At 51.5% G+C, this 15,040-nt stretch overlaps 4 protein-coding genes across 4 annotated transcripts; 2 read left to right on the forward strand and 2 right to left on the reverse strand.

Moving 5' to 3' along the window:
• Positions 1-225: 225 nt before the first annotated feature.
• Positions 226-2,547, reverse strand: N0V96_005817 (uncharacterized protein; the record flags this gene model as incomplete). The annotated part of the gene is made up of 7 exons (XM_065757503.1): positions 226-340; positions 409-813; positions 870-1,056; positions 1,562-1,567; positions 1,649-1,926; positions 2,004-2,164; positions 2,227-2,547. 7 exons carry the CDS (start codon positions 2,545-2,547, stop codon positions 226-228), a joined length of 1,473 nt encoding a protein of 490 aa, XP_065613846.1.
• Positions 2,548-4,785: 2,238 nt separating this feature from the next.
• Positions 4,786-5,798, forward strand: N0V96_005818 (uncharacterized protein; the record flags this gene model as incomplete). The annotated part of the gene is made up of 2 exons (XM_053189564.1): positions 4,786-5,150; positions 5,411-5,798. The coding sequence occupies 2 exons, from the start codon at positions 4,786-4,788 to the stop codon at positions 5,796-5,798; spliced, it is 753 nt and encodes a 250-aa protein (XP_053053017.1).
• Positions 5,799-7,241: 1,443 nt separating this feature from the next.
• Positions 7,242-8,926, forward strand: N0V96_005819 (uncharacterized protein; the record flags this gene model as incomplete). The annotated part of the gene is made up of 4 exons (XM_053189563.1): positions 7,242-7,307; positions 7,373-7,406; positions 7,464-7,777; positions 7,847-8,926. The coding sequence occupies 4 exons, from the start codon at positions 7,242-7,244 to the stop codon at positions 8,924-8,926; spliced, it is 1,494 nt and encodes a 497-aa protein (XP_053053016.1).
• A 579-nt stretch (positions 8,927-9,505) lies between these two features.
• Positions 9,506-10,861, reverse strand: N0V96_005820 (uncharacterized protein; the record flags this gene model as incomplete). The annotated part of the gene is made up of 1 exon (XM_053189562.1): positions 9,506-10,861. The coding sequence occupies one exon, from the start codon at positions 10,859-10,861 to the stop codon at positions 9,506-9,508; it is 1,356 nt and encodes a 451-aa protein (XP_053053015.1).
• Between the last annotated feature and the right edge of the window lie 4,179 nt (positions 10,862-15,040).

Raw genomic sequence — 15,040 nt, forward strand, 5'->3', positions numbered from 1 at the left:
GTAAACCATATGGTTCCGTAGTAGTTCCATTTAGTACCCTCCATGACGCGGTTGCAAAATACCTGATACTCCCTCGTAGAATGCGGAGGTCGTTCTTCACCCAGGAATCGTTTCAAAGCGAGGGCTACGTCTTCAACTCTATCATCTTCTGAAAGATCGTGGATGTGTGTGAGCCAGTTCAATTGAATGTACTCTTGGAGTGGATGCCGAGGATCTAAAGGCTGGTCAAGGTCCGCCCCTCCTGCCCTCATCCAACGGCGAAGCTCTTTGCTTGGTCTTCGCCAGAGATCTCTTGACCTGGACGTTTCCAAACTTGAGGGTGGCCAGATAGAGCAGTAAGCTGCGCAGCAATCTCTCAAGCAGTTAATCAAGATAATTGCTACCTCCGCTGGCGCGTCTTTGACCCACGGCTCTTTCTTCTTATCTTCGAAGTATTCTCTGACCGATGCATGGGAAAACCTCCAGACATTGAGATCTGGGTCCCTCACGATCAAATGTCGGCAGACAGTCTCCAACATTTTCTCGGTGAGATCTGACTTGTCGACAGCCTTCATGCCGTCTCCACGCATCTTTTCACTTTCCACTCGAATGGCTGACAGCAATTTGCAACTGTCGAACGGCTCTCGGACGCACATGACCCATCTCACCGCTCGCTGCAGCATGAAACGCTCAAAGCTCTCAGGTTCGTGTTTATCGTAAATCTCGTCGTAGGCTTTAGTCAGAGTTTTGGGAAGTCTCCCAAGTCTGGCTATGACACTGGTATTGGTGTCGAACTCCTTCAGCTGTTCCCATTGCAGGTAAGTCCATCTGAACCTAATTTATCTCAGTCAGCTTGAGTAGGTAAGGATAGTGTGTGAGCTGGAACTCACATTCCTGCGCTCTTCTCCATAAGCTTCTTTTTAACTTCCTTTTTAGTTTCAGGGCTCCAATCCACAGTGAAGTTGTCCACCTCTGTGTTAACAAACTTCTCGATGTCGGCCTGATTATCAGAAGTGTTGATTGTAATCGTCGTCCTCAGCTCTTGGAATGGCCTCAGATAGCGACCAATGTCGTGTTCTGGACGGCTGGCAATAAATATCTTCAGACAACTTTTGGTTTCCTCTACCAGATGTTCGAAGAGCTCAATAATGTGGCGTCTCGTGTCTTTCTTGCACTCATCCAAGGCGTCGAGTACCAGAACAGTTCGAGGGTAACTGTTTATCATCTCGACCAACGCTGTCTCGCAATTTTGGAGCGTGATATCGCTTTGAATATCTCTCTTTTGGTATATATTGAACAATGTCTCATGAATGCCCCCAGGATAACCGGCCACCTCGCCCAGTTGTCGGATGTAGCTTCGGAGAATGGATCGAATGCTTTGCCGATTCTGATCAGAGCTGTTGCAGTAGAAATAGGCGAAGCCCAGGCTGGGCTGACTGGGCGATTGGCTGGGAAATGTTTTCTGAATTCGATAATGATCAATCACTTTCGAAGATAAGAATGATTTTCCTGTACCGACTGCAGAACAGAACTATGGTCAGTTTGTTATTACACATAACAGCCTTCGAGTCTTAATACTTACTATTACCTTGTAACCAGAACACCGGAGTACAGTCAGAGGCTTCCCATTTAAGGAATTCAGAATGGCTAACCAACCATTCGCATGTACCCTTAGTTCTTTTTTCGACCTTCTCATTGTGATGAGATCCGACTAGAATGTCACTAACGTATTCCATAGCCTTATCTCTTTCTTGCTCATCAAGCACCTTAAGAATATCCATGACATTCTTGTCAGTACGCTTAATCGGTTCTTCAAGACTTTCAAGTAGTCTTCGATGCTTATCGTCTGCGTTGATCTTGAAAGGACTAGTTGCAAGCTCAAGTTCCTGCTCAAGTGCTTTCACTGTTGATAGACGGTTTCGGCCATAGCCTGGGTCGACGAGCGTGCTAAAGAATCGGCGTGAAACGCCATGCTTTATCTCTTCGTGGACAAAAGCAAGAAACTCCAAGCATTTCGTGTATACCTCAACCAACTTCGTCGCCAAATTTCCTCATATAGTGGCCTAGGCGGCATGGAGTCACCAATGTAGACCTCCTCGTACACTCGACCACGCCTCACGAGGCAGAGGACTATATCGGTGCATCCCATAATAGCCACGAGATCCTCGCGCTCAGAGACGTGGGCCTGCAAGATCATTAGATCATAGTGTTAACAAAAGTATTTTCATACTTTACTGCAATACATACCGTCAGAAGCACCTTGACAGCTGACCACACGACGTTAGAGGGCGCAGGGGCAAAGTTGATAGCAATATCTCCAATTGCAGTCACCACAGGGATGACTTTATTCGCATAATCCCTCCACAACTTCTCCCGGTCGCCGAATTTGAGCTTCAGCGCCTCTTGCTTATGTTCCTTTTCGCTAGTGCGAACGAGCTCCGCCAGCTCACTTGCAGGATCTTGGGCATTGACTGGTGGAGGAAGACTGGCGATCCATGTCCGAGTTTTTTCGTCCACCTCCTTGCATGCTTCCTGCCATAAATCAACGGTCGGAGGAGAGACGTTCATTGCAGATGGTCCTGGAACGTTGGAAGCAGGAAGGAGTGACGGGTCACCCGCATTACCAGTAGATGATGTCGTATGTGGGACGCCTGGTACTGGATCCCGACGTACGACCTCGGGGTCTGTAGGCTCAGGCTTTCCATCGTCAGCCGGTTTTGACGCTGGTAGGACGTCAACACCGGTCGCAGGAGACCCGGAAACATCATGGCGCGGCTTCTCTCGTCTCTTGAAGCAAGAGCATAAGGCGGAGAGGCAACCGCCGTCGGATTGGCGGGAGTCGGTCATACCGCAGTGAAGGATGCCTCTTTATAAGTCACAAGTTTGGAAAGAAGCAATTCAGAAGGAGGATGTGTTGATTGAAAAACGTCAGGACGAAAAGAATGCATGGTCAGATGCTAACCCCTTTACCCCGTTCCCCCCTTAAGTCGAAGTTCCTGCAGCTGTCCGTTTCTAATTTTCCATGCAGCCTGGGCTGCATCTACTGAGTCTGTTGCTCATGGAATATTCAGGTCTGACGGGTCAGGTCCTCTCCAAGACCCTATCAAAAGTTCGACCGAGCCGCTCAGGCCCCAACAGTCAAGACCTGCATCTGTAGATGGACTCGAACAGGTTGCACTGATTGGGCCTTAAGTCGAGGTGTCCAACAGACCCCCGCAACCTTTGAAGCTCAGGCTAAGTGTTATGCCCCCTTCATCCCCCCTTCCCGCGAATGAGGCCATGGATATAGTTTCTCTATCTTCAGCTCTCGCTTGGTTGCATCTGAGATCTGACCGCTTTGCCGCTCTGGGCAGAATTAAGTTGCAAATGTACTGTGGGATGGCCCTGCAGAGTACCCTGGGCCCATGGGCTGATCGCCTGACATGTGCGAATCCTTTTCCTGGAAAACATGGACAAGCCAGGTGGTATATTTTAATAGTTGGCTTTTTTTGGTGACAAGATTTGTGGTTATGGATGTCACTAGGTATGGATTGTATCTTGTAATTCATTAGTCGGTAAGGTCGGCCGTCTTTGCCACACTTCCTTGGATGTTTCTCCTGGGGTTAGATCAACGTCTACTCATGATCGCAACTACAGGCTTTATTACAAAGTATTAAAATATGTGGCTAACAAGCCATGATTAAGACCTGCCATAATGCAACCTAGAAGAAACCGGAAGAGTGTACGTCGTATATATATAATCAATCACCATATTAGCAATGCCCGGATGCAAGTTGCTTCCGAGCCAAACGATTGACTGATTGAATGGTTCCAAAACGTTTGTATTTGCAACTAGGTCGATGTAATCTACGAACTGTTCATCGTACATATCTCATTATGGCACTACATGGTTGGTCACCACCGAGAGTCTGGTTCTGCCGGAGTTTTAAAGGTTCCGCACTCTACCTTCCAGAAAGGTAAGCAGTTTGGGCAGACTAGGAAGCGATCTTCAGGCGACCGCACACTAAGCGGCGTACGGGCTCTTGGGGACTGTTCTTTGCCGTTGTCAGGCTGCCGAAGTACTTGCCGCAGGGTCATCCCGCGGCCTTGGCTCGCTTTTCATCCCATGTCAAGCCACCTCGACCAAGCCAACATCGTGCGTTGCCCTCAAACTGGCCATCGAGTTTCTGTTGTAACAAGAAGTTCTCACACAAAAATAAGGACAAAGATGCCTCGTGTCTTCCCATGGGGAAACTTTCGCCTGTATCACGGGAGGCAAGGATTTCGGAATGAACTGGTTTCTCGGAATTTGCATACGTACAGAACATTGGATATGAATACAAATACCGGTGTATTAGATTCGCATTCGAGACCAAAGTTGACAATTTCGCGACAAGAACTTTTCTGAGAGAGGAAAAAAAAGATTTGTAACTGAGAATTACCGCACATCAGCTTCGATCGTCCTAGCCAGTTGTCATGGACGAGAAATCCGTTTTGAGAAACCGCGAGAGGAGCTTCTATAAGCTTGATCTCAACGATAATCTCCCTCCTGGAACCGATAGCATAAGTCAATTTGAAGCTCATCCACGACAACCAAGGCCACCGGCAGAACCCAAAAGGCCGGTCCCAGAATGGCCACCAGAGGCAGAGAGGAAAGGGAAGTGGATATCGGCGTATCTCGACCAGGTTGGTGACAGCAAAAGCAATAATAAGATCCGAATATGCTGGAAGTAATTCATTGACGTGCCATAGCTCGACCCAGAAACCGAGTACGACCGCATCATCCAGACCTCAACCTTCTTCACCGGCTCCAGCTTCGCCATCGCCATGGGCTACACATCGACCCTCATCCTCTTGACGCAGACGCCGGCGGGCGCCTCAGCAGTCCACAGTACCGGGAAGCTCTTCCGCCGCGGTCACCAGCGCTTCTACGAGACGCAGGACCGGCTCCTCGACTGGATGTGGTACGGTAGCGCCTCCGAGCAGGCCGTCGAGGGCATCGAGAGGGTCAACAAAATCCACGCCGGTGTGTGGAAGAACGCGCCGGGGACGTTTAGTCACCCCTGGGAAGGCCAGATGTCGCTCATCGGGTCGGCGTACTTTGAGACGTACCTGAGGGACCTTGTCGGGGCGAGGGTCAGGGACATACACCCCAAGCTGGCGGCTGCGTGGCCGGCGTGGGCCGAGAGAGCGTGTGCGCACTTTCGGTCGGAGCCAGAGGACGGATCGAGGAGCTTTGGGGTGAATTTCCCAAGGGACTGGAAGGAACTCGAGGCTTTTCACAAGTGGTATCGGGAGCTGCCGTTTGATAAGTATACGAGTGAAGAAGAAAGGGCAAAGGGGGCTGTGATATCTAAGGGGGTTGTTGATCAATTCGCCGAACTGTGGTTTCCAAGGTACATTTCACTCAACACCTCCAATAATGTCAATGGCATATCTCACAAACGGGCAGGTATTTCCAATGGTTCGGCCGACAGCTGTTCCTCACCATCGTGCCACCCAAGGTCCGAGAACAACAGCGCACCGGGCACCCTAACCCTTTGGTGGCCAGGCTTGTCAAACTGTTCCTCAAGATACAACTCGACCTGGCTGACATCATGCCGGATCCCGCGAGGCCCATCTTGAGAGACGAGTACCATACGATCAAGAGTTGGGAATGGTACAAGATTGATGCTCAAGTGGTTGAGAAGCGGAGAAAGCAAGGGTCGCTGGTCAGGAACCTACTCTTGGGGGTGCTACTGATACTTATTGCGACTATCCTTATGAGGGGCTGGGCAATGGGCGGTAAGCCGGAAACGGCAATCCACGGGCTCAAGGTTCTGCCTCAATCGAACACTTAGCAGATCAAAGTTCCGGGAGACAATCCGTTTTGTCCCAAACGACGTAGTGTAGAACGCAGAGGTCTGGGGCTAAGTTTTGCTTGGTGGATGTGGATTGAGTCAATAACTGTTGGTGGTAGATTGATAAGTGATCGTACTAAGGCAAGGTCTACGCCATGAAGTGCGCGCCATGGAAGTTCCATAGCTCGGGATAGCCAGTAGTCAGTGTAAAGTAGTCTCTCATGAAAGTGAAAGTGCATGTGTGGTATTCTGGGGATCAAGTGTACAAGCATTCGTGACTATAGTCAACCAGAGCACCATTGTCGAAGAATATACCGGCGAAGACGCCAGCTTAGTTTCTTACAACCCAGGAGCTCTAACCACTGATGCGTACAATCGAACAAAGCCTACTCAACTTTTCCCATGAGGTTCCCTATCAACCCAGTGACTACTTCCATCATAAACAGGGATTGAAGTTGAGATGCTTCATGTCGAGAATGAGTAAGCAGGTATCTGCTTACGATTGATGTGACTTCCAATTCACGTGAAACGGTGACGATGAGCATTTAAGGGGATGAACTTCACGGTACCGGTCGAAAGGAACGATTGGATGGAGACTAAGTTGACGCTGACGGCTCGAGTGGCGTAAATGCACGTGTGTAGTTGAGATAAAGAAGGGCCATCCCGCACCCACCTTCGGAAGCGTAGCCGCGAGTATCCGTATCAGCAGCGGGTTCCAAGCCGAAAGATTGCGGTTGGCGTTGCTGTCGCTGGCATGCTGCCCACGATGAACGCGTGGGTGTGCGACGGGTGCGTGGGTGGGCACGGATTGCCTTTCGGGGATAGCCCGGGATGGAGACCGGTAGCAGTTTACACCGAGGAAGTGCAAGTGTGGAGGACGTCACCGACAAATTACCCCGCACCCCATTGACCCGAGATGGGCCCCTAGCGCTGCGCTGGAGCCAGTGTGGGGCGCGGCAGTCTGCGACGGTACAATGAAGAGCGAGCTGATGACCTTTGATGGGTTTCGCCCCCGGCAACCGTCTCTTTTCTCCAAGTCGAATTCCCCCAAAGGCCCCTTCAAGAAGATACCTCCCCAACGTTTCCCACCCAGAAGAACTTTTTTTGGAGTCCCGATTCTCGGACTGACTAGCGAGACGACACCTACATCTTTTTCTGTTCTTGGTTCCGGCCCCTAGATCTGCGTCGGCTTCTCTTCCATTGCTACTTTTGCCCGTCATTGGTGTTTGTAGATCGTGCTATTCCCGGTCCCTCTGATTTGAAATACCTTGGATTCGACTAGACCAGCAAGCAAGCCACCCATAAATCAGACGCTACCCCGTGGAGAAAGATCTACCTATTTGTCGGCCTTTACCCCAGATTTCCAACCTGTCGATAAAGCTCCAAAAATCAACTTCTTCCTTTCGTCCGGAACAACGACAATCGCAGCGAACAGTAGGCACAATGGGTTTGAAGGGCGACGATATCGCAAAGCACAACAGTGCCGACTCTTGCTGGGTCATTGTTCACGTAAGTTATAATGAGGCGTCGATTTTATGTAAATTGGCAGGCAATTGACATTGGCCACCTAACAGGGCAAAGCTTACGATGTGACGGACTTTTTGCCTGGTAAGTTCTTCTTCTACGGTCCCATCAAGCGCTTTCCCTGCTAACGACGACCCTCAGAGCACCCCGGTGGCTCAAAAATCATCCTCAAGTACGCCGGCAAAGATGCGACGGAAGAATTCGACCCCATCCACCCGCCCGACACCCTCGACAAGTACCTCGAGCAGTCTAAGCACCTTGGCCCCGTCGACATGACCTCTGTAGTGGCTGAGGAGAAGGAGGAGGACCCCGAAGAGGTTGAGCGCTTGGAGAGGGTCGAGCAGAAGCCGCTGCTCTCCCAATGTTACAACCTGATGGACTTTGAGGCTGTTGCGCGCAGAGTCATGAAGAAGACGGCTTGGGGATACTACTCGAGTGCAGCCGACGACGAAATTGTAGGTCGACCGCGAAGAATCGCACCCAGTAGAGGACCAGACACGATTTCTAACTGATCTTTCCTGTAGACATTGCGCGAAAACCACGGTGCCTTCCACAGAATCTGGTTCCGGCCGCAGATCCTCGTCGACGTCGAAAAGGTAGACTTCACCACCACCATGCTCGGCGCAAAGGTTGACATGCCCTTCTACGTCACCGCCACCGCCCTCGGCAAGCTGGGCCACCCCGAGGGCGAGGTCCTCCTCACCCGCGCCTCCCGCAAGCACAACGTCATCCAGATGATCCCGACGCTGGCCTCGTGCTCCTTTGACGAGCTCATGGACGCCGCCGAGGGCGACCAGGTGCAGTGGATGCAGCTCTACGTCAACAAGGACCGTGAGATCACAAAGAAGATTGTGCAGCACGCCGAGGCGCGCGGCTGCAAGGGCCTCTTCATCACCGTCGACGCGCCGCAGCTGGGTCGTCGCGAGAAGGATATGCGGTCCAAGTTTACTGACCCGGGTGCCAATGTGCAATCGGGCCAGGCGACCGACCAGAGCCAGGGTGCTGCCCGCGCCATTTCGTCCTTTATCGACCCCGCCCTGTCATGGAAGGATATCCCCTGGTTCAAGTCCATCACCAACATGCCCATCATCCTGAAGGGTGTGCAGCGCGTCGAGGACGTCATCAAGGCCATCGAAGCCGGCGTCCAGGGTGTGGTTCTCTCCAACCACGGTGGCCGTCAGCTCGACTTTGCCCGGTCCGGAATCGAGGTCCTCGCCGAGACGATGCCAGTACTCCGTCGCATGGGCTTGGAGAACGCGATTGAGATCTACATTGACGGCGGTGTCCGTCGCGCTACCGATATCATCAAGGCGCTGTGCCTCGGCGCTAAGGGCGTTGGTATTGGCAGACCTTTCCTGTACGCCATGGCCGGCTACGGCTTCGACGGTGTCGATCGCGCTATGCAGCTGCTCCGCGACGAGATGGAGATGAACATGCGTCTTATTGGTTGCACGAGTATCGACCAGCTCAACCCGTCGCTTATCGATACCCGGAGTCTGTTCAACCACGGCTCGACGCCGTCTGACAACCTTATGGGTGCCGTGTACGACCCGTTGGCGACGCCGGTTCAGAGACCCAAGGCGCCCAAGCCGTCCAAGTTGTAGATTTGCCTCTTTGAGGACAATTGCAATCGTAGCGTGAGCAGGTGTGGAGGGGAAAGGTGTTCTGTTTTTTTGGGAGCGAATGAGACTTGCCATGAGACCTGATCTTTGTATCAGATGTATGATATATATACTACCTATATACAGGATACTATCTATGACCCAATGCCTTAGAAATGCCGATATCAGTGAAAGGATGCTCGAGTATCCGTTCTTTGGCTTTCGAGGGAAGGATTACAGCTTAAGATACTGGAATGTTACCGTGATTTAGGGACTTACAACCTATCTTATTACACCAGCCTCAGCCATAAGGAAACGCTAGCTCACCATGTGGTTAAGGGGTCCTTAGCGGTATAATATCTGAACCTATCTTATACCTTCAGGCGAACGCACTATCACTCGTAAGTTTACTTCGCATCAAACAATGGCTTACGATAAAGAAGAAAATTAATTTGTTAGAGCTAAAAATTACGGGAATAGTTCCAGACTTGAAGAGGACAGTAATACCAGACATGAAGTATAGGTTTCCAGCGGACCTATCTTTAGAAGCGAATCGGGCTACGAAGTCCACCAACTCTTGACTCAGTTCGAAGGCGTAACAGTAGCAAGCTGGCTCAGGACCTTCACAGGCGGGCCCGGAGTCATGATGTTCGCAACCGGGTCGGCATCTGCAGCAAAGTCAATCTTGACGTTGGGTCCGAAGATCAAGCAGTGCGTGGACCCGCCAAAGTGGAAGCATCCGATCGGGTCGCCCTTCGTGAAGGAGTTGTTGGGCATGTCGAAGAAGTCCACCGACGAGACCTCGGCCATGCCGATCATGACGACCGCCATGACACCAATCGCCGGGTTGTCGGCCTGAATGAGGGCCACGCCGCGCTTGGCGACCGCGGAGATGTAGCTCTGCGAGAGCTCGTCCGAGCCCGGGTCCGGGTCGGACTGGCCCTGGTCGTTGTGGAAGCTCCACATGATGGGCTCCGAGTAGTACGTCCCGTTGATGATCTTGGGCCTGCTGAGGTACTTGCCAGAGACGGGGGCGTGCCAGTTGTGGTAGCTGTCCGCGCTCAGGAAGGCCTGGTAGACCGTGCCGCCGACGAACTGCTGCGCGACGTCGGCGCCGCCCAGCATGTCCGCGAGGCTGTAATTGGTGCGCTCGTCTTGGTTCTTGACCCAGAAGGTGTCCTGGAGCTGAACGCCGCGTTGGATTTCGAAGGGCGTCGACTCGGTGGCGCTGACGACGACGTTGTCGTCGTCGGGCGAGGCCAACGGCCGCAGACCGGGCAGGAACTGGCGGGTGAAGAACTGGTCCCATGATGTGAAGCCGTAGGTGGTGGGGTTCTGGGGGTCGGGGGCCTGGTACGTGGTGAGGAAGTTCATCAGGCCGCCTGAAGCCTGCGCCTGCGGCGACAGCCAGCCGTTTGTTGCCGTCGTGATCGTTACGGCGGAAGCGGTGCTCTTGAGGAAAGTGCCCCAGTAGTTCAGCATTTCCTGGAAGACGCTGTTGACGTCGTCTCGGAGGAACGCCGCGAAGCCGGCCTCGGTGGCCATGGGCCAGTCCAGGAGGCCGTTGATGGGAGTGCCGATCTGAACTGAATCGTTCCATTGGATGGGACTTTGAATCTGGTAATTGAGAGCAGCAACGAGATCGTCGAGAGTTCTGATCTCGGCGTTGGGAGCGCCTCCGGGGTACGTCGTGTACTTGGCCGGGACCTCGCTGAGCATCTCGGTAAAGAGCATGCGGACGACGGCGCTGTTGTTGAGAAGATTCTGAAGGTCGGCAATGGGAGGGACGATGGGCAGCTTTGCGGCATTCGCTCTCTTGAGCACCTCTCTGACATGTTTCTGAATCCGATGGGGGTTTGACGGTAGCCATCCGCCAATGCGACGAGCCAAGGACTCGTGGGGCACGCGGCCATTCTTCTTAATGTAGACTCCAGGCATGATTTCTGTATTTCGAGTAGAGGCAGAGTTTGTGCGGGATGAGGAGACTGGTGATGTAGGATGTGTTCGAGGAGGATGATACGTCGGAGTTGAGGGTGAAGAGGGCTTCCCTTTATACGTCGTTGCTATGTTCTCTGCACCCTCATATTGTTACTTGCTCTAGCATCAGGCCTACGAGAGTTGTTTGATGGATACGTAGAACGATAGACGTGCCATTTCAGCCAGCCACGTTTGACTCAGCGAGAGGAGTGGAATCTGTTTCCGGTATGATGGTTGCTGGATGAGCTGAATGAAAGCTTGCAGCTCCAGGACCTTGATATTCGTTGTTGACGGGGGCTCTTCCTCGCCAATGCTTCTTGTGGAAGTGAAGCTCTATGTTGGGCTGTGGAATGAAAGTTTTTTTTTTGAAATTTGATTTTCTTCCTGGCTAGGACATGTTACCTACTAGAAAAACTTGATGGATTTCCAGCAATATTCTCTTGATACCAAATATTGCGTTCCGAGCAGTCTTGAACATTGGGGAAACCAGACCTTTGTGCCCACTGTCCTTAATCTCAATCCATACCCGCCCTCAGCTGTGTGATTCAATGGGCGAGACATGAGCCGGTTTACAGAATAGTAGCCCAGCATTGGTTATCATATAGTAGTAACAACGGATTCTTACAATAATGGAGCACTATTCATCAGCCGCAGCTCACTAAGAAGAGAGCTGAGGTTCAGAATTCCGCATCCGACACCATCTGATATTGAATACCCTGCGGCGGCCCGACCCTGAACATTGTAGGGTCCAAGACATGTGTCACCTGATTGGATGGCTCAATTCTCGATATCAGGCGATGCTAAAAGTCTAAGCCTATCAGCTTTTCACGATGGGATTCCAATAATTCGGAAACAGCCGCACATGGCATGTCCGTGGAGCCGAGACACGGTAGTGGTTGTGACTGTCCGGAAACGGTCATACAGTTGTTGGCGCTACGGAGCATTTCATGTGTGCCACTGTCTCTTTAGTTTTCGCGTGGCGGAAGCATGAGGCAGAAAACGGCAGACAGGTGACCGTTGATCCAAGGGCGGGATGGCAAGAGCGACCCATCCTACGAGCTGCCGTATGTTATGCGGGGTAAAGAGGCGTCTAAACTCCAGCCGCACCCAAGCCACCGTGAGATACGAAGCTATTCGTGAGCAATTATAGCTGCTCGCCCTGTTTAATACCTACCTACATGTCGAGCTGAAGTAGGTGGCCCATTGTTACACAGCCAAGATAGTCTGGGATAGGGATCGCCGGAGCAGCTGCGGAAGATCGGGAGCCGAACTCGACATCCGAGAGAGACCGAACTCGTTCTATTATTCTGCCAAACCTAGCTGGAGCAAGAAGGAGGTAGATTGTCGGCACTAGAACGAGGTTTGACGGACGCTGCTACATCCCTTGTCGTCCATCCACCTTCCGGATGAATCCCACTCTCTGTGTAACTGTCATGAACGCTAGCTGCATTCACAGCGAATCTGACATAGACGAAATGACAAGCTGCTTTCTTGATCGTCCTGGAAGCCGAATAGTGAGATATGAGGCACCTAGGTATGTTCTGCCAAAAGTTGAAGACGTTTTCCTCCTTCCACCATTGTATATGAGAGATCAGCCACCCAAAAGCAACTGCCAAACTACTGGCATTGAATCCACGGAAAGCAGCTTCTTGAAGATAACCATGTGTAACTTGTTTCGGGGACAGGAAAAACTGGCAAGTCGGTATGACCCATGTTGTGTAAGCGCATAATATGACCTTCGTACGATGATCTTGGAACGGACAGGTAGTCTCATTGCACAGATTGCAAAGCGCGATTGAAAATCACCTCCATCGTAGAACCTGGGGTTGGTATCAAACGGGTCACCCATGGGCGCTCAGTGAAATAATGGTTGACCAGACTGGAAAGGTCGCTTAATGTCGTTCCCGCTTCTTTGAAAAATCCCCAATGGGCTTCGCGGTCGGCTTGAAGAAGGGCTTCGAGATCATACTTCTTTCCCATGCCCGCTGCAAATAGAGTAGCTTCATCTTGTGCAGGATCCGATATCCGTGGTATATTCCATGGCTAATGAGCTTCTGTTGAATAGAAATGCGGAGTGTTCGCTGTGAGTTGGGAGGTAGAGGCAGCAGAATTTCTCTGGTCTTGTATATGAGCGACATCGACAGAATCTCATGGCCATCCGGCGTACGAAGCCTTCAGACATCGTCATGCCTTGTCTTGTTCGAAGTGTGGGCGCTGATACGGCGGCCATTTATACCCTCTAGATTGAGTGGTTGCTATCAAGCTGTCCTCCTCTAGGCAAGCACGTCGGGCTGAGAGATAGATATTTCCTCTTGAGACATGATGAGAGGCAGACGACGACAAGTTTTTGGGCAAGGGACGTGAAATTTCATCATTGACTGACATCACGGCATAATGGGTACCAGACGCCCCCTTCAAGGAAAACCAGTGTTGCTTTCTTACTACATCCTAGCTTACACCAAGAAAAGCAGGCCACGTAGGTACGCATTACAATCAAATCCCAGCCTCCATCCTGCTAAGTAAGGTACTCTGAGCTGCAGATAGATGGCGTGGCATTGGGAAAATTCAGGTGACAGCGAACTTGATGCTAGAGAGTACTCACACCAATCTAAGTACACGAGATTCGGAGTCCTGCTCAGAGACTGAGGAAGGCGACATCAAAGCTCCTCCAGTGTATTGATGAATCGTTGAATCTCCTATCGGAACGTGTAGGTGATGACCATGTCTGCCTTGATGACAAAACACCCGGATGGCCTTTCGACTCGTATCGAGATGTGCTGGGCAGCACACTTTAAGGATCGTATTCAGCAAAGTTTCGGGGCGTTTCTGCGTCGGAGATTAACCCCCACGTCCAAGTCTTTTCTGTGTTTGGGCAGAAGAAGTTGCAGCTAGAACAAAATTCGCTGTTTTTGTATTGTTGATTAAGATCTTGCAATTACCATGTTGCCATTTCGGGTTGTTGGGAGAGATCATTGAACCAAAAGAGGCAAAGTCTTTCACGAGAAGGCACTCTCATGATTTCGACCCACGTGCACTTGGAATCGAGTCTACCGTCGGCATCTATAGCCGCAGTGACCGTCCAAATACTCCGTAGAAGTTAGGTATACGACTACTCACGCGGCCTTGTTCCGTCCATGGCTTGATGTAGAGGGATTCGGGTCCGAAGCGTCCATAGCGCCCGCAAGCTAGTGAACACGAGGTTTCAAGAGAGAAATATCCTCACGATAGTTCCATTAGTGGGTTAAACGAGTTATTATAGGGTCCAACTTCGGCCATCGTTGGCAGAGGTGTAACCCATCGATATCTCGATGGCATACAACCGATGTTGGTGAACATTTACCCAGTATATCTAATGTAGAGGATGCAATTCGATGCAATGAATTGCAAGTCGTATGGGAATACGGCAGAGCCTCCATTCCTCGCGGTGATCGGCGCGGCGTCCGGCTCCCACTTCAACGCGGTCGGTCCGTCCGACTACCCGCCGCCGGGTGTGACGTCAAAGTCCGAACAAGGACGACGCATTGTGCATTGGAGATTTGCACTGGAGATGGGGCGGATGCGATGTTTATGTGCACGTACATCCGTCTTATCCGTTTTGCATTTGTCCTGAGATCGTGAGGCTGTGGGATATGCGGATAGCCAGCCAAGAAAAGGAGACGCATACGTTTACAAAGTATACTTGGAAGGTTGGAGCGATTCAGCGGTTGGTGAAGGAGAAAATACGAGTCATAGAGGCTCTAATGCAATCAAAAAAGACATTACGGTTTACGAAAAAGGGGAGCCGGGGGACTCCACGATCTCTTGGCCGTCGTCCTGAGAGGGTTTAGCGAGGTCCTAAAGAGGCAGGGGGAAGAACGCCAAGTTGGGCGGGATCGACACAATGTCTTGCTCGTTTCAGAATCCGGCCAACGGGGCTCTTCCCTTCCAACTTCTTCCCTTCTCAAGTTCTCCAACCCGACAACCCTACCTCCGTAGGGTGGCCGAGTTCCTGCGTCGACGCTTTTTTGACTTTACGCCAGAACTTCGGGGAGATTTTTTTCTTTTCTTTTCTTCCCTATCATTTTATTCCCCAAACCCCCACTCGTCAAGCCTGGCTGGCCCTGGGCAGCCTGGCAGGCTTCCTCCCACACCGGATGAACG

This window comes from Colletotrichum fioriniae, assembly GCF_027942845.1.
Source record: "Colletotrichum fioriniae strain IMI 355084 chromosome Unknown scaffold_6, whole genome shotgun sequence".
Taxonomy (NCBI): domain Eukaryota; kingdom Fungi; phylum Ascomycota; class Sordariomycetes; order Glomerellales; family Glomerellaceae; genus Colletotrichum; species Colletotrichum fioriniae.